Here is a 25,659-nt window from a genome sequence, read left to right on the forward strand (position 1 = left end):
TGTGTGGCTGCCACTCCTCCTGTAAACTGAACACATATCACCAGAGTAACTTGAAGAATGGTTCGCTGCTGATGTTTGCTACCTGTTAGCCTCTACACAAAGTTTCAGAATATTCCAGACCTGATCAACTGAAGCCAGATGAGGAGTGGCAATGTCATGTTGCACCATGGAGCTTTGACCCCTGACCTGTGTAAAGCTGGAATGGCGGCACAAACACATTTCTGTACCAAATGCCAGTCAGCGCTACAAATGAGATGAAGACAGACTCTGCCATGAAAGTGGACCCTTATTCCTTCATCAGAGCACTCTGTCCTACTGCTGCCTTATCCAGTGATAAAGATGTCTCTACCACTTGGCTCTAGGCTGGCAGATTACACTGGTGCTGGCTGACTGCTGCCATTCTCAGGTCTGTTTTCAGAGTTATGCAGTGATGGTTCTGTTGTGCAGAGTTATCAGCCTGTGAACTGGTCGTTGTGGTGTCCTATCACCTTATCTCACAAGATACTGTTCAGTTCTGTCCGTCATTGAGAAACAGAATTCTTGAAGTCGCCACAGAGCAAAACCCAAATCCACTAGCGACATGCACTGGCATGAAAAATACCCTCACCTCCTCCTGGTTGAACCAGTCTTGCCTAATGGTGATAGTTTTGCCTTTTAAAGAAAGGTACTCCCTTCAAAGAAAACAAAATGGCAATCAAGGATTAGGGTTAGTACATTTTGAATCAGATGATGAAAGTCTGTTGTTTCTTTGGCTTTCTTAGCTTCAATTACACAGAAATATGCCTCCAGTCTGCCAGAACAACTAAAGACAAGGTCAACATTTAAAGCAATCAGAAAAATGAATGTACCTTAATCCTATCTAAGGATTGGAAGGTCTTATCTACGAAAGCTAACTGCTAACCTATACAGTTACCATCACTGAATGGCTCATACTAATTACACTTTGTCAATGGAAATTTGAGGTGGAAAATATCAGCATTATCAGTAACGTTAAAATTCATGAGATTCTGAGTACACATCACATTCTTTACTGACAAAATGCAGTCTGCATATTTCCAAATACAGTCAGCAGAAATACAAAGACTATTAACAAGTCTATAAAATCATCACAAAAATTAATACAAAACTGAAAGGATTCTCTTTCACATCTTTGTGGTCAAGGAATATATAATGCTTTTAAACGCTGAGTAAATATATTCAAGACTTTTCACAACCATTTCAATGTACAAGACTAGATATTATTTTGATAAAAGTAATGTTACTGTAAATAATAAATGAACAATCAGCAACATAACTTTTAGGACAAAACTAATGTAAGAGGACAAAAATGATTCAGATTTCAGAAAACAAAAAGTGTTTCCTACTGCCATGGTTCCATGCAGCAAGGTTTCATTTCAAGAATGAAAAACCTGTTCTGTAAAACTGCACAAAAATACCACACTATAGATTATTTGGAGATGATAGCAAAACAAAGGAGAAAAATACAACATATTAAGGCTACTCAAATAAAATGTTATTTTCAAAGTTCATTACAAGATGCAGGCTCCCGAAACTGGAGCAAGCAACTTCACTGAGGAGACATGAGTCTTGACTATCAACATTCTTACCTGCTTTTCAAAACATTCAAATCACCTTCCTTAAAACAGCATTCCCAAAGACTAACTGCAATAGAAACTAGTAAACATCAACCTGTTAACTTTGAACTCAGATTTATGTTTGACTCAGGTTAGCCTTAAATCAAAAAATCTGTGAAAAAGCACTGCCTCAATAGCAATGCAACATTCAATGCATATAATATACAGCACTGTTCTGCACAAATCAAATAGAATGAGAGAGCAGCAATAAAATAATTCAATATAAAAAAAAACCAATATTCTTAAAATTTCATACACAAAAAGTTGCAAAATTATTTAGCAGTGTGCTTTAAAAAGGATTAGAAGATGCACATTCAAATGTTAAGCAAAAAAAAGCTCGTTAAAACCCTGCAAAATTTTAAACTGCAAGAAGCAGTAAGTAATGGAAATATGCAGAAATGGTGTGCAGACTTTATCCTCCACATAATAAATATAATGAACAAAGAACCTACTTTGATAAAATACCAATATCACAGATCAGAAATGTGTAAACACAAATTTCAAAACAGAAAAAAGTGTTCAACTTTAAAAATTCGTTTGATGTTGAAGATTTGTATGAGGATCAGAATTAACAATACATGAAGCACTATTCACCCTCTGCTTCTACAGTTACACAGCATATCAACAAAGAACATTGCATTTGTTCGAAAAATTCAATGTAAAATTTAAAAATAACCTGAAAGTAATCACTGCTAAAATAATTTACTTGTCAACCATGTGTACTTCTCATAATTTGTGTAAATCTTCAAATATTATACACCAGATACACTCGAGATTCCGGATTGGGAGTAGAACAAAAATTTAAAAAGAAATAATAAACTGCATGAGTTACCTAGCTATTTAGAATACAAACATAAAGAAAAAGTGAGCAAGAAAGTGTGTGAGTGTTTTGACAAGAGAAAAAGAAACAGAGAAATGTAGTGCACACATTTTTAAATGCAGTAATAAGTATTAACACAAACATTGAAAAAACAAATTGTAAATGTTTACTCTATTGCAAACACTATTATCACAGAAGAACATCTAAACTTTGGAGTTGTTGACTAATAATCTATTTTTTTTTTCACATAACAGTATGCATACTTAGGGGTGCCTTCTTTGGGACTATGCTGTTGAGCTGTTGATTTATAATCTGTATTTTCGTTTTGCACAACAATAGGCCTACATCAAAGATGCCCCCTATTGCCTATGCTTGATTGATACAGAGGAGAATCCAGGCATTCCAGAAAAAGTGCCTGAGGAGACTACTTGGGATCTCTACAGAGAATATAAAACCAATGACTTCATACAAAGCATGGTTGCCACACTCATAGGACAATGAACCTCTACTTGCAACAATCAAGCAGTGTATGGCTGGTTTGACTGTGTGTGGCAAAGACTATCCTTACGGGGAGGTTGCAGGATAGTCAATGTCAGAGGAAAACTGGCTTATGAATGTCAAAGACTGGACTGGTCATCCTGCTCAACAGGCATGAGCAGCAAGCCTCGTAAGCGGCAGTGTCTATCCATGCGCTCCCCCACCCCACCCCTACAAATGGTACCAGTCAAGGGAGGAATGACTGAATCTGTATTTTATAAATATGGGCTGTAGTAACTTATTCCTGATATGAGCCAAAAATTACACGGATTGTTATAAACAATTCTGTGGAGAAAATAACAGAATCAAAAATTGCAGTAAATACAAGCTAACCATGTTATTTTTTAACTGACTGTACTTCCAGATATTTGTGTACCCGGATAATGCCGATCCGAAAGTGCTGAATCAGCAGGAAGCTGAGCGAAGGCTGCCGCTAAAATATAACGCTAAATTCATCACAAAATATTTTGTATTCACAAATACCCTCCATGAATAAAAGGCACTATCATTTTTTTAGTTGTAAAGAATCGTGTATGCACTTGAAGCCACTACATGGCCTGTTTTGTGTTGAGCATAGTTTCTCCATAACTTTACAGGAAGATAGTGAAATCTGAATGAGTGCTTATAATGTGATCAATATGCATGACAGAAAAAAACGATTTCCAGCAAATGTTCTCATTTAAAAGATACCCTCATACTGTTTAGATAGTTTCAGTAAACAGTGTGCACTGTCAGATCAACCAAACATACCAATTAAAAAAAGCCCATATTTGCTTTGCTGAAACACATTCAAAGATCGTCATTATACTTCTTACACTATCATCTCTGTGACATTTCATCTTGAACCCTAGGAAGAAATGAAGAAGAAATTAATTTAAAATTTAATGATTATGAGTGAGAGACAGTTCAAATTATTGAAATGAGGCTAATCTCATAAGAAACAGGTCTGCTTGTATCCTAAAGAAAAGGTTAAAAAATTGCATCCTTCACAAGAAAACAGCAAAAGAATTCAAACTAGTCATTGTTCCATCACAGCAAATGTTTTTAAAAAATTTGTCGAAAATTTGATAGGGATAACGACATAAATAATTGTAGATTCAGTTAAACAAGCATTAACCAACATGGCAATATAATACCATTTTGCAGCAGTATCCAAAGTTAGAAAAAGCTTAGTACAAGTAACCATGATAGAGTTTTGTCACATTCTCTCTCACACACACACAGATGGGAGAGAAGGGTGAGCCTTCATTCAGTAAACTACATGAACCTGAGAGACTGTTGACAAGAAAAAAATATAAGGATCTGTAATAAACTGATTTATAATGTTGACCTCTTCACACAGGGTTTACACAGGTCTGACTACATGGAAAATAAGGACCTTCTAATGACCTTTTAAGGACCTGGAAACCTATTATTAGGACCATTTCAGAATGTTTTCATAACATGCAGACACAACTAACTGCAGGTCATCTGTCATTCATATTTCATTTTATCATAGACTTATAGATTAAATAGGGAAGCTATAAGCCCGAGGTACAACCATATCAGCCATCTTCTTATGATGACTGAAGAAATACATTTCAGCTCTAGAGTGCTTCTTATTCTTGCTGTGTCTTTGTGTTTTCAAGTTTCTTTAGAGTAGCTTCAGTCATGGAAGCAATAGTCAAAGATACATTGCAAAATCCACACTGTGCCTTTGCCTTTTTTGTCATACAATATCCAGTCTTTTTCTTTTAACCTGTTGGAAACTGGACATTACAATTTTCAGGTGGGGTGACTTCATTTGTTTCCTTGACATTTGCATAAAAAAAAAATTCCCAAGTTTGAATTTGAAAATGGCTGCCAATCACTGTTGTCCACGAACACAAATCAAACTTGTTCCTTATGCATGGGTGGGAGCTAAAATGATTCTAAGGACTGAAGTACGGTAAAATCCAACATCGCTCCTTTCAGTTCACAAAATCTGAAGACCTCCTAATGACAAAAATGAACTAAACTGAATATTCTAGCAATAAATTTCGTGACACTTAGACAATCAAATTCAGTTTAGTTTCAGCTCAGTTTAGTTCTATAAGATGCATCCTGCATAAGTGAACAATTACAGTTACCCTTTAGGCAGATTATTTATTTTTGCAGAAATTGTTTGATTTCACTGATTGTATGGTGTTACAATAGTCCTTTTTTCACCTAACAAAGAAGCTGTGATCACCTTCATCACATCATTATCCAACTGTACTACAACACATTTGTTTGTATGTCCCTATTATTAATTCCTTAATTCATTCAGTCAAGTTCTGTCTTTACCTGTTTCAATCTCAAACACAATGACTGTCTTACTATTTTTAATGGTCTTCTGCAAGATGGATCCTTTTTGCTCTACTTCTCTCTTCCTTCTGTCTGCAGGTGCATGAGAGAGCGAGCTTTGAAATGGTGCGCATGTTTCTTTAAACAATTTGCTTTCTTCTTACTTTAGTCAAAAATGTGGGATCTGAAGATACCATTCAAAACAAAAATATTAGATTATGCTTATCTTTATTCAACTTTTTTTTAAAGAGTGAAGATGACATTCATTACTTTTTTTCACCACATCATGCTAATTTCATTTTTTTAATGTTCATATCCACAAGTTCTGATGAACAGCAGCACTGGCTTGTTTTAATTTCCTATTTTGTAAAAACCCACTATAAAGAAATTTTAAGCATTTGTTCTTGGTCCCAATCTGCAAACCATATTTTATAATTAGCTGGAGGGAACAAAAACAGTTTCTATTCTAATTTATAACTAAATTGGATTATCTGTAAATGATTATCACTGCATCTTCTTCCCAGTTATTCAGAACGTTATTTTCCATCCCTAAATGGTCTTTTCTTTAGGATGAAGAATTCCATCAATGCTTATGGCAGGAAAGAATGGTTTGACCCAGGGAAGAGGTCTATGAAGCACACACAGTGATAGTTACCTTAGTAGTCATGTTTTGCTAATAGCTTCAACTGCTGTCAAAATTCTCACATCCATCCTCAAGTCAGACCCATTTTTTTATGCAAGGCAGTAGTTTGATCTTTGAAAACGGCAATAGTTATGTCCCCTAGATTCTGACAGGACGAGACAAGTTTTTGAAATAAGCACTTTTAAGGCCTTATTTAGCCCACCCCCAAATTTACAAACTTATAAGCATCTGTAAAGACCATATGCATCCTGCCTTTACCGTATACAATGTCTTTCACATCCCTTGTAACTCACCCTTTACAATATTACTTCCACATCCACAGTAGTGGTAGATGCTCATAACTGATGAGAATTTCTTGCATTCTCTAAGGCTTAATGCAAAAAGCACTAAATCTTAATTTACAAAGAAATAAAGACTATTAATTGTAGAAAAACCTATTGCATTAAATACAATATCCATTTAATCCTTTAAATATATTTAAGAAAAAAATTTCCTGCTTTCTTAAAAATAGTTTATAGACCTTTTTTTTTTTTATAAAAAAACCATTAAATCTTGTATCCGCAATATATATCAAGGCCATACAGATTGCAGTCTGTGATTCAAAACCAAGCTAATCATGAAACTATTCACCCAGTATTTCTTGAGTGACCATGACTAAAGGTACATCATGTGCCCTCCATAACAATGGTAGGATGAAAATGTCTTAATCACAGGCAGGCAGATAAGCAGCCTGTTGCATACCAGCTGCATACCAGATGAAAGGACACTAGTGAAGCTGCTCACCACACAATGCCATCAGATGGCGCCGGTATGAGAAGAAAGGCACCCATATCACAAGACGGTGCACACAGTGCATTTTGTCACATTAGCTGTGGGAACTTGCCGCATGGGAGCAGCAACCTCTGACTCACTGATGCGCGACAGCAGGACGTCCATGGATGGCTCAGAGGGATCATGCATGTACTGAGGTATGCGTTCACTGAAGGATCCCTCACTTGGGTATCGGTATGTCACTGGCTCTTCACTTCCTGTCTCTGAGGTGTCTGATGATTGGGACAACTGCCTCTGGATTCCGGAAGTAAGCTTGCTGAGGCGGACATATGGAGTAAGTGTTGGTGTAGCATACATGGCAACACGCTGAACAATTTCCGCATACTTGTCTTGCAGATCAGCATGAATTCCAGATCCTCCATGCCCTCCCACACCTACAAATCATTCAAACATCTTTTACGGTGAGCTAAGAACAGACAGTCACATTCTCTAATCATCATTTTTAAAAGAAAATTCTAAACCTGGTTCTTGCTGTTGCTAAATGGTATGAAGATTGCTCTTATCAAGAGTGTCAAAATGTGCATTATACTCTACCGTAAGACTAACAAACAAAATATACAACAAACTCATCCAGAGGTAAACTGGGAAAATGTTTGGCTGCATTCAAAAGTACTGAAACTTATATGTGATTTTTTTTTTTTTTTTTGAGGGGGTTGGGGGATAAGACAAAACTTAATCAAGGTGACTGCTATGCTATGGACAAAAAACATTAATGACAATCTGCTATTCTAAATGCCATCTGCAGGTAACCCATGGACCTGACCTTGCATATTGATGTAAACTAAGTGGGCCAGGCAAAGGGCCACAGCACCAGGTGGGGGCCAGGGAAGGGGGTGAAGCATGACTGGCACGATTGGCTTCTGCAGCAAGTCAGCCAGACACAGCTCCCTGCTGCACAACTGTGATGCTACATAGCGCGCAGACAGGCAGGCAACCACCACCTTTGAAAATAAATTTTCATAATTACAATTACTTCAGCAAACCTATTTACTTACTTTGTGGCCTTAATATTTTTGTTATCAGTGAATACATATGCAAAAAGGAGAAGAAAAATAATCGGAAATATTATAGCAATAATATGAACAAATTCAATAATCAAAAATATAGCTTTGGGGAAAAAAGCATGTTAAAACAGGACCTATGGGATGGAGATACCACTCACAAATTAAAAGCCTTTCAAAAGTTCTATCTTGTAACACTGACCATGCAACTAGATAATCAATAGCAGAAAATGCTGATGGACTGTGAGGCCACATAACCTAAACTTCAGGATCACATCATCATCAGTAATACACAATACACATTCTTATATCGATGCAGATGACAAAATCACCAAAAAACTGATTTTGTCGTATATTTACACTAAACATACAACCAAACACCTTTCAGCAAATCATGACACCTTACAATTGCGCAGCCCCTCCTCAATTTTAGCACGCAGATGATCACCACCACCCATTTGGCCCACATCCATCCAGCAGGAGTAGCCCAGCCGCTCCAAATGATCCCTAATGCTGCGCACCTGATCTTGAGCTTCCCACTGGTAGCTGAGGAACACCTGAGGAGCAGGACCCTCATTCTCTGTTGTCATTTACAAAAAATCTGGTAGTAAATGCAGAAAAAGCATGTTGTCTCGACTTGAAGTCAAGGCTATCAACTGAAGCAATTGGGAAGCAATTAAAAAGCATCTGCCAACACATCAAGTTACTGCATGTACCAAAACATCAAGAACTGTGCCACATGGTAAAAAAATGTTAAATGATTATAGTATTTATGTTTAGAGTCTGTTTTCTATTTCTCATGCAGTATCAGCACGTTTGCACAACTCAACAAACATTTTTATTTGATAATTTATGTGACTACACTAAGACAATTAAAACAGGAAAAACTCACAAAGCTATTTTTCAATGTTTTCCACATACAGAGTAAGAAAAGAAAAAGATATAGGAGTCCTTTGATCTTTCAGACATCAGGCAGTGAGGTGTTAGAGATTATACTTTTTCTCGAGGCCACTTCTTCTATGATGGTAGTACCCATTTCTATTTTCTCAGTTCCTATACATGTACATGCATATGTTCTTTCCATACCTTATGAGGTCAGGTATTCATATCATTCGACTGTGGGATCAACTGCGGGAAGTACATTGCCAGACTGTGCCTCATGGGTATCGACTTAGTGTTCATGCCTGACTTTAAATGCTGGTACTTTAGCCGCACAGCTATCCGCAAAAACTTATATAGACAAAACACATTGCTAACCTCTAGCACGCTGAATCAACATGATGACATCATCACGTCCCAGCTGCTGAAGGCAAGAGGTCAGCAGGTCAACAGCCATGGTTGTGTTGCCATTGGAAACCACCCAGTCCATCAGAAATGCCAGAGCTGGATTGGCATCTTCTGTTAGGCGTTCAATGCGTGATGCCTTATATTCTGCAAACAGTTATTAAAAACAGCTGAAAACGAAAGGCAATTGAACTTGTGAAGAAAAGCAATAACATACCACAATCAACTATCATACACCTCATACAGACTCAGTGCTGGATGTCAGCTTTACGCTGCCCACCCCCTCACCCCACTCCTACAGTGCCTGAAAGCAAGAAAGTCATTATTTGGTACTTATTCTACTATGTAGTCTTGGAATGCCTGCCAATGTTTTTCCTGATGCTCTAATATCCACAAACAACACACACACACATGGAAGTACTTACATGTATATACACCCACAATCAATCATGCAGATGACATCTTGCAATGACCTACCCAAGAGTCGGGCCAGGGCCATCCAGTCCTGGTTCTCATCCCCGCTGTTTAACAGTTTTGCGGCACTCTTCATCCACAAAGGTAGGCCCTGAATTTGCTTTTCAATGTTTCCATAGCTCTCCTCCAACTGAACAACTGGCACAATGGGTGCTTGAAAGCCTGTGATACAGTAAGGTTGTAAAACAGGGTACTGATTTAATAATTATCATTGGCATGCCAACAAAAGGATCTTTGTTATGATATTTCTTGTTTGTGTTGTATCCACATTTCAAGTATGCAAAGCATACAGTTATACCATATCATTTTCTCAATAAACATTGTCCCAAATGAATATTTTAAACAAGTAAAACTTGAATACAGACAGGATTTACCAACTGCGATTTTCAGACACATAAATTATGTTCCTTAACTCATTGAAGATTTAAGGGTGTTTATATTAATTATTAATGTTAGCCTTAGCAGTGGTGAGATATTATGATCATAAAAAGAAAAAGTGCATAAATGTATTGCATGTTTATTTATTAAAAAGCAAATTTCAGTGCTTCTCAGGTAAATTTACTAATCCAGTTCTCTTAAAAAAAACAAATCTCAACACCAAAGCACATGCAAGACATCAGAATTAACTCTTCATCAACATCACAGTAGTATTCAGACACTTAGGCACACTCAAAATTCATCAACAAAATCATAAAAAGAACTAGAAGAAATTGCCAATCAAATTGAAACTATAACTGAAGTTCAACTCTATAAAAATTAACTGTTCCTACCTTATTTCTTCTTGACAAGGCATTTTCTCTCAAATCTAAAATAAATCAGCTATCTCCAATAGCCTTTCTAAATTTTATTTTTAGACACACAGTTTTACACCAAAAAGCATTTCTCACACAGTAACAGGTCTTTTCCATCTGTTCAAAGTTCTCACCCTGATCTATAGTCTGATGCGCATAAAATTTGTTTGACTCTTAACAGCTTTTACAATGTCTTGATGTGTTAAATTGTCCAACGCTGGGTAAAGTCAACAGGTTCTCGTGGCAACAAAACCAGGTGAGGGATGAAGATTTTTCTACCACTCACTGTTGAAAATCAATCTCTGGTGTGAAATATTTTCCTTGTTGTTATTTAATAACTTTTTAGGATGTCCTGAATTTTTGGTGATTTCTAGGTTGCTCTCGCTGTCTCTGATGTTCATCCGCCATGTGCTCACTCACAACTTCTTTATTTTTTTTGTGGTGGGTTTTTTTGTTGTTTTTTTTTTTGGGGGGGGAAGGTTGCACCTACTTCCATAAGCACCTATTTCCTTATTTTCCACACTTCTTTTTCCCTATGTCTTTTTTTGCTTTTATTTTCCCAAGCATATTTTATTGCCCCTAATTCAAATCTTCTTTTGTAGTACTTCTCAGATATTGCGTGCTCCTATTTCATTAAATATACTTTATTTTGTCATATTTCCAGACATTTTCACTCTTTTTTTCCTACTAGTCTTTGTTACACATAACAGCTTAAATGTGGCAGAAAGTTGCCACTGGTTTTTACAGATAATTTCAGACTGTGATCCTCACCAAGATTCTGAGGTTCGGGAAACCAAGAACGTACACCATCTGTTTTCACACGTCGATGTTCACAGCACACCACCTGAAAGAGGCAAACTCTACATTCTTCATTCATCAAACAAAAGCAGTTGTAAATTAATTCCTCCACTGTGTGTTTTACAGAATTATTTGCTGGAGTAATTACAGTGACAACAAGAAGCAAGTTAAAAAAAAGTATTTCTGTTGCTGGTAAAAAAAAAAAAAAAAATCAGCAATAATAAAGACTAATGATAAGCGTAGGCTTGCCGTATCTATTCCTACCTAAAAATCCACTGATCTATTTCAAAAGGATATGCAAACTACATTACTTTTTCTGGTGACCTGCACATGAAAGCAAGTCTTTATTAAAAATGATCATTACATTAAAAAAGATCAGGAAATGTCCTACCTTGCTTGCAAGGCATTCATCCAGGTGAAGAAAATGTAGACAATTCTCTTCATTGCATCCTTCAGTCTTGTGCAGTTCACACACACGCTTGCAAGGGCAAACCACACACACCTGGTATGCAATACGCTTCATCCACAGGTGACGCAGGTCTGCCAGGGTAGACTCTAGGAAATTGCGCACCTTTTACAGGAGAAAAAGTTTATTGGACTTCACAATGACAAACTAAAACAAGCTACATCTGAAGCTCTGCTTATAAGACAACAAAAGATTGATCTAGGATACACTGCTATATGAACTCCACTATTTGATTTCTCACAACACATGGAATTTATAATACCCTTACCTTAAGTTCAAACCACTTGCAAAGTGTTCCAAAAATAAAAGCATAATTCTCATTATGTGAATATTTGCTATCTGCCCTTCTTCCAGAAGGAATTACATTTGGATGGTGGGGAACAATTAATGGCCATGCACTTACATATGCACCCATGCAACACTATCAACAGCAACAAAATACAATTATCTTACCACACGAATACAATCAGATCACAATTAGCTAGCACACCACTGCCATCAGCAGCAATAACAACACAATTTGCTAACCAAAGCACAGGCAGCAGGCTGTGGTCTGCCAGTACGACGAGGAGAAGTGGCTTCTTGTTGCCCCACAAACATGATTACTACCTGCAATATTACATTTATCTTGTTACTTTGCTTCTTGTTTAGGTAATCATAAGCAGATCATCAACCAGTCCTGATGTGAAGCAAGGAAGCAGAAACACCACAACACATAAGGCAGTACTCCAACCACTAAATAAGGTGATAAGGGTCATGTTCAAAGCATACATAGGAAGATAAACTGGTCTGCAGTCATATGGAAATAATTTCAGTGCATGACAGAACATGGATAAGGTTCCTGATTTTCGTGATTTACTTAAAAAAAGTTTCTTTCTATAACTGAATCATGACAGAAATATTGAAGTCGTAGAAGAAGATTTAGCATGATCTATGCATTTCACAAATTTTTTTATAATTATTAGCTGGAATAAAATGTGAGCCTAATTAAGTATGATGAACAAAATATGTCATGCACTGTCTATTCATACATGTTTTCTATCCCTACTGACCTTCACTCTGTGAAGGTGTCTCTGGGACATATGCAGAACAAGATCATGGTTGGAGTCAAGGTAAAATCTTGCAACATCTCGAGAGAGACACTGATCCCTCCCACCCAGTGTTTGCGACCAACGGAATGTACGATTCAGAATGCGGAAAAACAGGCCATCTTAAATAACAGAACAGAAACGATGAAAAATTATGAACATCAAAATACCAGAATACACTCCACAAACATATCATTCTGAAACTCACATGAGCATACACCACCTATGGAGAAGCCCAGGCATCAAATACACACACACAAATGCACAAACATTTATATATAATTATGCATGTGTATGCAAATAATTTTTAAAATACACCAAAATCCATGTATGCACATAATGCATGCAGGTACACATAGGTATCAATATAAGAATCTGTAAAACAAAAAAATCAAAACCATAAAAAGATTAGGACAAGCAAATGCTTCTCCTTCACATAATAAAAGCCTTCCCTTTTACAGCATTTATGTTATTCTTTTGATCAACTGATATCTCACCTGGCAAAAACCCGTTGAAGTCTAAATATAGCACAGCATCTTCCATAGTCTGCATGTACATGCTGCGGGTATTGTGACAGATGCTGAGTCGCATAGGGATAATATAATTACTGTTTTCCTCTTGCGAGTCCTGAAGCATATGATCCTCAATAACACTTTTCATTCTTAGTAAATGGCTAGATTAGACTTATTGCTACTATTAATACACACATGAGTTTTTGTCAGTTTTGACATGACTGTGACTTAACAAACTTAAAAGTGTGTTACATCAATAAGATATTCTCAAACTATGAAACTATGATAAAGACAATAAAAAAAATTGTGCTCTGCAGACACCTCACCCTCCCAATGGAGACTAAGGAGCAGCTTATCAAAGCAGTCTTCCTTCTCCACCCTGACCTATCAATGCCAGACCAAACCTGAGAACTAACCAAGGCCCGGGAAAGAAAAATAACATGTGAAATGAGATATCACAGATTGGCAGGTAACAAGACAAGAAGAGACACAATCAAAATGAAAACAATTCTGAAAGATGGTGAAAGCTAGGGTTACATCTGTCAACCAACATCTCCAGAAGTAAATAGTTAAAGCAATTTGGACATTTGACCATGTAGCCAGGATGCCAGTTGACCAGCCAGCACTGACAGCCTTCACTTGAAGAATGAGGACAACCCCACAGATACTGGACTGAGGGTTTGGCAGAGACCCTTTCATCATATGGCCTTACTGAGGTCTCAAACAAGCCATCCGCCATGTTCTCATCTCCCTACAACACCCAAGGGTACCACCAGACAAAGAAAGAAAGCAAAAAGAATATTATGTCACCTGTGTTGCTGCCGTTGGACAAAGTAAATCTAGTTTTTCCATCAGTCTGAGAAGAACTGCATGCTCAGCTGCACTTCCAGGCAACAACGATGGCAAGAGAGTCTTGTCCAGGATGCCTGATCTCTCTAATCTCTCCCAACACTCTGCCTGTAGATCCCACTACACAGAGACCACAAGATGACACTGCTGACTACAAACATTATGCATTGTGCTTTTAGATGAAGCAATTTCAGCTTTGTTTGGAATGATTCTTTACATTTGTATATATTAATATAATTTATATAAAAAATAAATAAAATTGGTTTAACAAAGGTCTTTCTTTGAGGCACTGCACGATGACACAGCATTTTATATATAATCCTTTTAGATGTTTCGCTCTACTAAATTCTGGTAAAAAAAATGCTATCACTCACCAGGTCGTTAGGCCGCCTGTCCAAGACAATGTGCTTGAAGGCCTGGGCTAGCCACTGAGGACATAGCACGACGGTGTTTGCCAACACGTCATCTGGCATGGCTGTGCTATCATCAGTGGCAGCATAATGAATAAGAAGCCCAAGGTCATGGTAGAATGCTAGCATGGTATGAAACTCTTCATCTGTATTCACCCCATGATTTCGGGCCATTTCCCTCACCTAAAAGGCAACAGCAATATAATGATGAGCTTTGGTTAGTTTTGATTTTGACACTTGTCTTTGTATTAAAACCACTTCACAATAAAGAAAAGCAGTAAACATTATAATTACAGCTCAACTAACACTCATAAATACATGATGGCTAAGTGTACACCAATACTTCCCCTCTTTGAACAATGAATATTTCTCCCCAACCACCACACAAATGTGCATGCCTTACCTGGTTCAGCGAGGCATAGTTCGTGCCCGAGTCAGCTTTTTCAGTCAGCTCTTGTTCAAATCGCAGCCAGCGTATTGGCATTTGCTCTCCCATGTAAGGTTGTTGTCCTGCTACACGCTCAATATCTTCCTTCAGCTGCATGATCTGATCAGAAAAGTAGTGTGTGAAATAATGGTTATTGCACTTTTTGTCAATAAGCTTTTTATTTTTTGTGTGTTTAAATGGACTAAGGTTTGAGTGTTTTCCAGTCTTGAACTTTTATCTGTCATGGCAACTGGCACTGCTCTCCATGTGGAAAGTTGCATTCCATCTACATGGACACTGCAAATGTTTTTTGTCTATTAAGAATATAATGCTATGATTAATTACTCTCATGTTTTATTTTCTTACTATAAGCAAAAGACAAGAATGCCTTGTGTTTTCAGAAAAGCTCATTTTAGCAGAAGTAAAAAATTAGATGACTTCCATGATTTCCTTAAAACACCTAAAAGCAAGTTCCTAATCACCTGTACAGTAATCATATGATAAAAGCTTTTAAGTACAGAAGCAACTGCACCTGTCTCCTGCTTAAGTGATAATACCAAATCTTGGAAGACGGAGGACTAAAACTCTACCTGTAGGTCCTCTCCATAAGGTAGACTGTTTTCCACTGCATAGAATGGTGTCACCAAATGTCGTGTGTATGGTTTGTCAGCCAGAAATTCTCGAAGTTCACTAAACTTCTCATCCACCTGTGACAAGAAAGGGCTGATAGATTGAAATTCCAGTCTATAATCAAGTGACATCTGACCAAGTAAGAAAGCCTCCTGTTCAATGTTACACATCATATCTCTAACACAGTTTAGGAAAATTATCTATTTCTTGTACAAATACTGATCTTGGTCTTGAAATGTGTTCATTGCCCTTTGACAAAATAAGTTTGACAGATACAACTACAGTTTGCAGACACAAAACATAATAGGGGAGAGGGAGGGTAAAAGGAGAAAATGAATAAACAACCAGCTTCTGGAGGTCATCCTGTAAGAGGTGATACAAAATCTTACCATCTCTGCTTGTACTTCAGGATTCTCATGGAGACTGTTACGATGTGTGCCTACTACAAAGATTGGTGGGGACAAGGTGGTATTGTCTACATCATCAGAAGTATTTTCCGCTGCATGTGCATGAATAGAACGCATCCAGAAGTCCATGTATTCTAGGGTTGATAACTCATTCTCATTCTGCAAAAAAAGGGATAAAATTCCATAAATTCAAGAGCTCTCGCTTCTTTTCATTTGCTCCAAACAAATTTCATATTAAAGGCTAATGGTATATACTGAAGGTTTGACAACTCATTTTCCCTACTCAGAAATAAAACTCTGCATCAAACTGCTTAAAAAAATAAAATTTAAAGTCATAATACTTCTTAAATGTTTCTACCTGATGTTTATGGAATAAAGCCATGGCAGTTGCACTTTATTTTAAGCATTCCTAAGATCACCACATACAATGTAAGTCATTTAAGGAGAATCATTCACAATCTATGCGCTCACAGAATATTTTCCTATTTGTAATAAAGTCTGCAATATTTTAACTGAACAACAAGAAAAAGTTAACAGTTAATCAAACATGACTGAAATTATCAATATATCTGATGAACTAGAATACCATACCTACACAGCTCCTCAGAACTAGTAAAAATCTAGTACAGCTATGGGTGCACGTGAAAGAACCTTGTGACTAGAAATGGACTATTACCTGGTCATCATCTTCTGAAGGAAAAATAAAATCATCGCATAGGTTGAAGACAATCACATACACGGCTCTACTAGTAAGAAACACCTGGATAAGAAAAGAAAATAATACATTCTAAACAAAGAAAATACTATTTTTTTTAATATCACACTATTATTTCTAATGCATCTTTAAAAAAAAACTCATACTATGACTATTTGCAAACCAAGTTTTTTTTGGCTTGAGTTTCCTAGTGATGGCAAGTACACTTCTCTAGACTGCATAGTCAATTTTTCCATGTTAACTTCTAGAATGTGGTTGACTGGTCGAATGTTCTTATAATTTAACTGTCAACATGAAGAGGAAGAGCAGATGATGCAAGCTTTGGTGTTAATGGAGGTATAAGCTTTGTGGTCTCAGGTTGTAGGGAGGTGCCCATTAGTGTAGTGGTTTAAACACTAATTTGTCACCATTGCAGTGAGAAGCACTTGATTCAGATTTCATCTCACAACACTCTCTGTGACAACGGTTCACAGGGCTGACCATCAGGAGTTTTCTCGGAGTACCTGGATTTCCTCCCCTTTCCCTTACACTGTGTATGTAAAAGCACTTTCCTTCCAAAATAACAGCCGGCCAACACCTGTTGGGTTTTCAGTTTATTGGCTGTAAGCCATGGAAAGTGGAAATCGACAACTTTTTCCGAACACAAGAAATAACAAAGTTAAAAGCAACAAAATTAATGGGACCATACTATTAATATTAAGGAATTTTAATGCAGTTCCCAATGTTAACTGTTAAACGGTTTGCTGAGACCTAAAAACCTACAACTTAACAAAAGGCTTGGTCTCAGCAGACCGCCAGAAGCCCAGAAATACACATCTGTGGTGTGATGCCAACAATAACCTGATGTGTTGTGTAATAAGCTGCCTGGCCTGCAAAGTCCCAGATATTCAAAACAACAGTCTTGTCCTTCTGGAGAGGTTGTTTTCTTGAATCTTCTGTTACCCCTGACTCCTTTCTTGACAGGAAGGTGTTCAGCATCTCATGCACCAATGTGACCACTCTTTCTGGAACTTGTGGTGAAAACTCTGGCATGCATTCTTCAAGCCTTTTGTCCAAAGTCTGATGGGGCAAAGATGAAGTATTCTTCTGTAAAGAGAATTAAAAAATAATACCTAAATACACAAATAACAAAAAGAATTATTTTTTTAATTCTATCATATGACTGCCTTTGACAGAGGCACAAGTATGACTATATTGCTATAAAAGATACACCCTGCCCCCTTTATGGGCCTCAGAAACATTCTGTACAGAAAGGCTGAAGATGTAGTTATCTTATGTATATTCATATATGTACTATGAATCAAAATCTGCATCCATGCAACTGAAAGTGAACAATATTTCATACACTCCAGCTATCATTTAACACAATGTCCATGAAAACAAAGAACAGAAATATGATGCCTACCTCTAAAATGTTTGTAAATAGCATGCAATACATGCAATTTTCAACAGGAGGCATAAATGAAACTGGCATTTTAGAGCATCCCCTGCTGTGATTATTAAGATTATTAAGGATAAGTTCAAGGAACAAGGTACCTGATAATGACATCCCCTTATTCTTATCTAGCAAAAGTAAGGCCTTGTCTTAAATTTGATTGCAATTTACTTTTGTGTACATAATACAAGGAAATCCTAGCAAGCAAACTGTTCACATGTAAAATAATGCAGAAAATATGTTTGTCCTATTTTTTCAAGATTTCCACCTCTCACCCCATTATTACCAAATGCATTTTAACAATTTATATCTGATGTAATTTTGACCACGACTTCATTAAACAGGCAGTGCCCATAGGTCACATGATCTATAGTCATTAAGCAGAGATAGTGAGTCAATGGAAGATTGAGATTGTTAACAGTATACAGATAACTGTGTAGAAAATATATTGCGTCTGAAAAACATGTAACAAGCAATGTAAAAGGAAGCAACTATCAATCTTTTTGCCCCTTTGTCACTGCTTTTGGGAAAGTTACCTTATTGGTTTTAGGTGTAGATAAACTACTGCTTGGGACAGAACTGTGTAAGGGACACAAGCCTGTGTTGAGAATGCTGGCTGAAGAGTGAAGACCAGAGATTTTGGTATCACTTCCAGCTGTCTCCTGCTGTCGTGACTGCAACAACAATTCTTGAACGATGTTTGAAGCAATGGCATAGTTGTACTCTTCCTCTAGACCACCTGGACCCCCTGGTAAACACAAGAGATAAGGGGTGGACAAATGGCCAAAACTTACAAAAAGAAAAGAAGAAGAAAAAAAAGCTGAATACAGATTCAGAGACCTCTGTAAATATACTTATCGTACTACTCATTCGCCCCACTCACTCCCTCATGCACACACACCTATAATGCCCAAGTCATGCCTTTCAGGCTGACTTTCCTCGTTAAGAACATTATCCCCTCTGATGGCTAATTTCCATGATGACCGATTTGATAAACTGAAGGAGCATGAGGCAGACAGGTCAATACCATCTGTACTTTGTTCAGCGGAATTATGTCTGCAACAGTATGAAGAAACATACTCTTATTACTTAAAATAAAATTGCACATGAAAATGCATGTTTGAATTAGTGTTTGAGTAACCTTTCACAAACTCTTTTTTATCAGGGAGTTCTTGGAATTGCAGTTGCATGTAATAAGCACAACAGAGTAAAGTGCATTTCCAGCCTCAGATACCACTGCTTCAACCTCGCGGATATCTGCTTCTCCAGTAATTCTAGAGCAATATATCATTGCAATGCAACACATTTATTATTTCATATTCTGGTTAATAAAAACCTCACAAAAACTTTTCACAAAATTTTTCACTTATAAAGAAAACAGAAGTGTTCTTATATTAGTAAATTTGTAAAGAAACTAAATCCTATTATCTACACATATCAAACAAAATGTATTTTTCAGTAGAGACACAATATGGCCATATCAGTTTTGTGTGACATCTACTGTGAAACTCATGATACATTGGTGAAGGTCACAAAAATCTGTCATTTAAAATTTTAGTCAAAATTTAATCAGCCTTGAGGGGAACCTGTACAGATGACAACAGGATCTGAGAGAAGACCATTAACAGAAACTCTCTGCTGCCTGTTTGTTTAAAAGTCCAGGACCAGAGAATAAGATGGTGAGACAGATGGAAGTCTGAAACTAGACTCTGCCAACAAGTGAAACTGCACAGTGTTAAAAGCAGAAGAAAATCAGCGAAGTGAAGCCTGGCATGAGCACTTGGTTTTTCCAGATGTCTGTACAGAGTATTTACTACAAACATCTTGGCATCATTGACACCTCTTCCAGCTCTGTAGGCAAACTGCAGCAGGTCAAGATGTTGATCAGGAGCAGTCGTAATCTTATTGGGTTGACTGGGCCTAGTGATTTTAGGGAGAGGCACAATGTGCAAAAGTTTCCAAATATCAGGAATGTGACCAAAATCCACAGACAGCGGGAATAGATATTGTAAAACTCCACTAAGTTGTTTGGCACAGTCATGAAAAGTGCATCCACAGATCCTGTCTGGACCCAGAGCCTTGTTAACATTTACTCACCTCAAGAGATCTTTGACAGAGGACTGAGTAATCACTAACTCATGCTTAGGGACAAGAGAGTGTTTAAGTGTGGAAACCTTGTGAGAGAAGTCATGTTTCTTAAAGCAGGCATAAAAAGAATTAAGCACGTTGAGAAGATCACACTCATCAATGCCTGCAAAGGCCACTGGTTTTTTAAGAGCTTTTTCCTTGAAATTGACAGAGGACATGTTCTTAATACCATGCCAAGTTGCCCTGAGGTTGACACTACTGAAATGCAGCTCAACTTTATCTTTACCTCTTTTCTTTGCCTCCCTAATGGCATCATGCATCACTAATTTTCTGACATGTGCAGTTCCAGCATAAAACATATGCCTCAAATATACAACATAATGAATTACAGTGATAGACTACATAGCAATGTTTCAATCAACAACAAACCCCATTTATGATGGTGATCCCATAAGGTTAACAGGATTTCCAAGAAACAATGCTGCTTTCCTAACATTGTGCCACATGCAATTATGTACAGAACATAATATTTGATAATAAAAATATATGGTGTTTGAACAGCAACAAAATCTCATTCCTCAGAACATATCTGCATCATTTAGCAAGATATGACTGTACATTGTTTGTAAACTCACTGTTGTCCTGTTATGGCTCGTTTAAGACTTGTTTTGCCCACTCTGTCTTTGCCTACCAACATCAGCCGTGTGCGAAAGACAGGCTGCACACCGCTACCACAGGATTGGTCATAGGCTTGTACCGCTTCCAGACCTCGTGCAAGTATTTCTCTGGGTGCATTTTCTGGAATAATACATTCATCATAAATTAGACATTGCATTTAATTGTCATGCTTGTCAATCTCTTACAATATGAATTTAAACTATAAGTAAATCTAGTTGCAAAATATGTTTTTGAAATATTTCTGATATCCACTTTAGAAGTTATATTGAAAAAAAAAAATCATAATTTTAAAAGGTTAATGTAAAAGTTCATAAAAAATATCTCACAGGGGCTGCATGGTTCACCCTGTCTTAGGAAGAGTATGTTGAAACCAAAGCCAACACTTTTGTATCTTTAACTTCCTTAACAAATTATTTGTTGTTGAGTTTTCCATTTGCTGGTTGGTGTTAGCATCACAACCATGGTTTGCTTAGAAGTTATACACACTAAGCATGTCTAGGGAGACACCATACAAAAAAATAATGATTTTGTTTTCCTTTGTGATGTTCAGTATCAAGTCAGTTGGTCTACATTCATTTGAACCAAAGATTTTCATTGCTTCTAAAATTTCCTAATCTAGTTCTTCGAGAAATATTCTTACCACCACAATATTTAAAATAACATAAATCAAACAAAAATACCTGTGATACTGTGAATGACAACAGATGTAATTTTCTATAATGGAATTTCTTGCTGATATACAGACTAAGTGCACTTTCACTGGTTTTAAAAACACACACACACACAGAGTCTCCTACTAAATAAATAATTTATAATAATAATTACTATAAATTATTTCCAAGTTTCCATATCTGTTAATTAAAAAGTGAAGAAAGGGAAAAAATTTCATTCAAACATGGCAGAAACTGTGCATGTCAGGAACATTTCAGATCATGATTTCTCTTTAGCACAAGAACCTGAAGTACTGCAGGCTGTAGCAATTGCAAAGTAGATAAAATCAATAACGCTCTGACCCAATGCCTTCATCCAAAAACGTACATAAAAATCAATAACTTGGTCTGAAGGTATTTAAAAGTTTAATTTTGTCAAAAATCCTCAACAGAAAAGCATATTTTTATGGTCATGTAACTAGATCTATTAATGTTGTTAAAACTGTTATTGAAGACGAATCACTGATTAGCTAAATCACACAAAATTAACTCATGCCTCAAGAAACTTACACCTTCTAAGTGCTTCTATCATTGACTTTCTGAGCATAGTTTAATGCATGTATTTTACTGAGATTATTCTTCACTCCTAGCCCAACCCACCTTTCTCCCCCTGGCTACATTTGAAAATAAATCTACAGCGAAGGAAAAAAAATAGTCATTAAATGAAGAATATAAAATGCTTATGAAGATGAAAAATAATATTCCACACAATATGCTATTGTACAGAATACAGTCCTATGCACTTTATCTAATTGTTTACATATTCATCAACATAAAGAAGAACTCCAGCATTTGCTGATCCCCATTACATGTTAATGATCAACATACTAAAAGAACATTAGAAAATTGTATGGTCAAAAGTGTAGAAATGAACTGAGGTAAAGATTTGAAAAATATTATGTAAATAAATGCCATATAAGTTTTGAATTTAGTGGACAGTCATAGAAAGAAAATAAAAAACAGCCAGAAAGGAGTAGTTTAGTGCTTACCAGGTTCCACAAACATCAAGCTGGTTGTATTTCCATAGATGTCCATCAATAGCCACAGGGTTTGGTTGGTGGGCAGATCTGTCAGCAAGACACCCATATGCTGCCCATTAATAAAAATCTGCATGTGGCCAGAACTGGTCAAATACACCATCACCCGACATCCTGAGCTTACCATCTTTTCTGGGACTGCTCTGGCCCAGAACCCTTCTTTAGATGTTAAGTCTGGATACACATACTTCGGTAATTGTTCAACTGCTAATCTGGCTGGATTGTGAGTAGTAACACCAATGCGAAGAGCTCCACTCCAAGTGAATACACATCCCATCTTCAAACAAACCTTCTGACCAACAAGAAGTGGTTGGTCACCAAAGACAATGCCATTGCCAAAGGTGGCACCATCTCGCACAGCATGCATGCGGTTATCTAACAGGGTAATAGCCCTGCCGTGGGTGGAATGGAACTTCATGACATATTAACACTAGGTTTTTAAGTCATTTTATCATACCAGTCACCTCCAAGATCCAAGAAAATCCTTCTTGTCCTACAATCATTGCCAGAAAAGTCACCATCCTAGCTCTCCAGAACTTCAATGGCACAGCAACCTTCTCCTTATAATCTCAACTGATGACATTCTTGCAATAAGATATATACATGATGATACAACTGGTGTTTTTTTTTTTTAGAACTCTGAAAAAAACAAAATCATAAAATATAAACAAATAAGCAAATCTTTTAAATCTATTGTGGCTTTAAAATTTTAATTGTGAAATAACAGTTTCTTGTGTGAAATGATCAATAAAGTTTTATCATTGCAATAAGACATTTTAAGTCTAGTTAAATAATGTAAACTGACAAACAAAATTTTGTTGACATCTGTAAAATAACTATGGCTCCTTCTGTTGCTAAATTTCTCTCTTTCTCACTCACATATACATATATCACATCGCACATGGATTTTAAAAAAATATCTGTAATAACAGTGCCCATAATTAATATCATGCCACCAGGTCTGACATAGTCCGTCTTTGCTTACCGCTAATGATAAATTCACTTAGTGATTAACTTACTAATCTATAAATGATTTTCTAAACTATTGTCAATAAACACGTATTCATGTTTTAACCGCCTACAATATTTAAAGATATTTTGTTTTTTAGATAGACGTGACTTGTATTCGGCAACTGCGTACGTACTGCATAAGATCCTTCTGGTAATTGCATGCACTGAATGGTGTTGGCACAAACAACATCGCGAGGACTCGGGTGCACACCTGCAGACTACATGATCAATGACGCCAGTGAGTCGCCAAGGTGCTGGAGAAGAGGCCCCTTGTAACACCACACAGAAGAACTCAGAGTTGCTGTTCTTGATCATGTGTGTTCGTTATGGCGAATTTCCGCACGAATCAGCAGGCAACAATTCTTTCATGACCTGAACCCTAACCCTAACCAGAAAACACAAACTTAATCTTATTTTCTAGACAGGAAGACTACACTCGAGTAAATGCAGGTACACCTGCGAACAAAGCTTTTAATTTCCTCTAGAACGAGACGAATATAATCATTCTTCGAGTCCATATAATGCATTACAATAACATTAACAAAGTGCTTATCAGGTGAAGCTGTATTCATAATTCATTAAAATGTCTTTTGAGACTCAACATAAAAGATTTATTATGGTTTCTTACTCTATGAACCAGAATACGAGAAATGAATGGAGTGGATATAAGTATAATTGCACAAAGCCAACCCATGTCGACAGTGGGGAAAATTCCAATATATACTTTACAGATCGAGAATTCTACATCTCTTGATAACTATCTAGACTTCTAGAGCAATCAATCTTACGCTTGCTGCTACTCAGTCCAGTCATTTGATGTCATTGCATATAGATCTGTTGAACAGAACTGCTGGTCTGTTTTTATGTTTTGCAGCTGGACTGACGACGTTCCTCAATAAGTCAGTCCGTTCCTCTTTGGTGTTCAAGGGAAGGGGAGGGAAGTTCCCACGGAAAATTTTCCACTAAAATTCTAGCTCTCGTTCGTCGGGTGCGTTCTCTAATCTCTATACCTCGCGTAAGTCGCGTTGTGTTCTCCCCCCCCCCACCCCAGCCACTATACATGTATAGCACTCAGACGACCTTGGAATCCACAAAAGACCATATATGCTTTTTCCCAGACAAAAGTGTCTTTTCTTCGGTGCATCAACTACACTGATCTTCATGTGTTTCTCTCTGCTGCTGTGTCACAACTACACGGACAACACAAATCTCACTCGTTCTATAGTGATACACGCTCATCGATTTCAAACGACGGGACACACGTAGGACACGCTAACATTCGTTCGGACTAACGCGCTCACACTTAATTTACACATACAATTTAACTACTATAGATCTATTCTAACCTGGTCTACTAAAACCTAGCACCCATCTTCCTGGGGTGGAGAAAGAGGGGGTTGAGTGACGTGAGCCGCTTTCTAGTGGGACCAAAGCACTTTGAGGCAGAATGGTACTTCTCACGTACTCAGAACCAAAGTTTTACTCCTTTTCTAAGCAGGACCAGTCGCCTTTCGGTAAACAGGTGCAAGCACTGACTTTTGCCCGCTATTTATACTGGACAGTTTGGGTGCTGCGTCGCCCGCTCGCGCGACCAAGTGATGGAGTGGAAGGGGATGCGGGATATGAAGGGAACAAACACTGTCAACGGTACACACTGCCCTAAAACAGTATCACATCTGTTTTCCCAATTAACGTAGAGTTTTATTTTATTCAAGCTATAGTTTGTTTCGAATTTTTTTTTAAGTTATCTTTCCATTATTTTTCAAATCGATGAAAAGTGTAGAAAAGAGTGTGATCGACTGAAAGGTTAGTGGGCAAATAAAACGAATAATAATGTTTGTATAAGTTCCGCCTTTGTCAGGTGTATTATGGAATATCTCGATGGAGGTGTTTGAACTGTTGATTAAAATGAACGCCCAGAAAAAGATACACTTCTAAATCTTGATTCACGAAAAACGCAACCCTCTTGACGGGACCTACTGGGTGATATGGGTGCCAACTCAACTACTGGCAACAGTTAAGGGACATGCCACAGACTTCTATGAGAGAATAAGAGTATGTTAGTTAGGCTTTCCGATG

The 25,659-nt window shown here is 37.2% G+C and overlaps 1 protein-coding gene and 1 long non-coding RNA gene across 6 annotated transcripts; one reads left to right on the forward strand and one right to left on the reverse strand.

The window, feature by feature from the left end:
* Window positions 1-3,001: 3,001 nt before the first annotated feature.
* LOC112573680 lies at window positions 3,002-24,498 on the reverse strand. 5 transcript variants are annotated; one of them, XM_025254251.1, is made up of 24 exons: window positions 24,369-24,498; window positions 23,715-23,965; window positions 22,522-23,208; window positions 20,780-20,942; window positions 18,958-19,112; window positions 18,593-18,804; window positions 17,462-17,707; window positions 16,583-16,666; window positions 15,889-16,065; window positions 15,460-15,576; window positions 14,846-14,989; window positions 14,407-14,625; window positions 13,994-14,152; window positions 13,169-13,298; window positions 12,636-12,793; window positions 12,112-12,192; window positions 11,509-11,688; window positions 11,091-11,163; window positions 9,532-9,690; window positions 9,028-9,201; window positions 8,172-8,350; window positions 7,533-7,710; window positions 6,722-7,143; window positions 3,002-3,838 (listed from the first exon to the last, which is right to left on the reverse strand). In XM_025254251.1, exons 3-23 carry the CDS (start codon window positions 22,985-22,987, stop codon window positions 6,770-6,772), a joined length of 3,828 nt encoding a protein of 1,275 aa, XP_025110036.1. In that variant the 5' UTR covers window positions 22,988-23,208; window positions 23,715-23,965; window positions 24,369-24,498; the 3' UTR covers window positions 3,002-3,838; window positions 6,722-6,769. The 5 variants fall into 5 exon arrangements, 4 of the variants coding, with proteins under 4 accessions (XP_025110036.1, XP_025110038.1, XP_025110037.1 ...); XM_025254253.1 differs by lacking the exon at window positions 3,002-3,838 and having other exon boundaries at window positions 4,463-7,143; window positions 22,522-22,599; window positions 23,034-23,208; XM_025254252.1 differs by lacking the exon at window positions 3,002-3,838 and having other exon boundaries at window positions 4,463-7,143; window positions 17,462-17,680.
* LOC112573684 lies at window positions 7,039-7,741 on the forward strand. Its single transcript, XR_003101273.1, has 2 exons — window positions 7,039-7,170; window positions 7,515-7,741. It is a non-coding gene; the product is annotated as an uncharacterized LOC112573684 (long non-coding RNA).
* Window positions 24,499-25,659: the final 1,161 nt, after the last annotated feature.

Source organism: Pomacea canaliculata, linkage group LG10 (genome assembly GCF_003073045.1).
Source record: "Pomacea canaliculata isolate SZHN2017 linkage group LG10, ASM307304v1, whole genome shotgun sequence".
Lineage (NCBI taxonomy): Eukaryota > Metazoa > Mollusca > Gastropoda > Architaenioglossa > Ampullariidae > Pomacea > Pomacea canaliculata.

Bases quoted from the DNA above. Each gene is read 5' to 3' on its own strand.
- LOC112573680 (XM_025254251.1), bottom strand. From the start codon at position 22,987: ATGAAGTTCCATTCCACCCACGGCAGGGCTATTACCCTGTTAGATAAC. The intron at 14,153-14,406 runs GTGAGTGATAGC...GTCTCTGTGTAG, and splicing joins ACAGGCGGCCTAACGACCTG to TGGGATCTACAGGCAGAGTG. The intron at 7,711-8,171 runs GTGTCATGATTT...TTATTTTCAAAG, and splicing joins AGGGGCTGCGCAATTGTAAG to GTGGTGGTTGCCTGCCTGTC.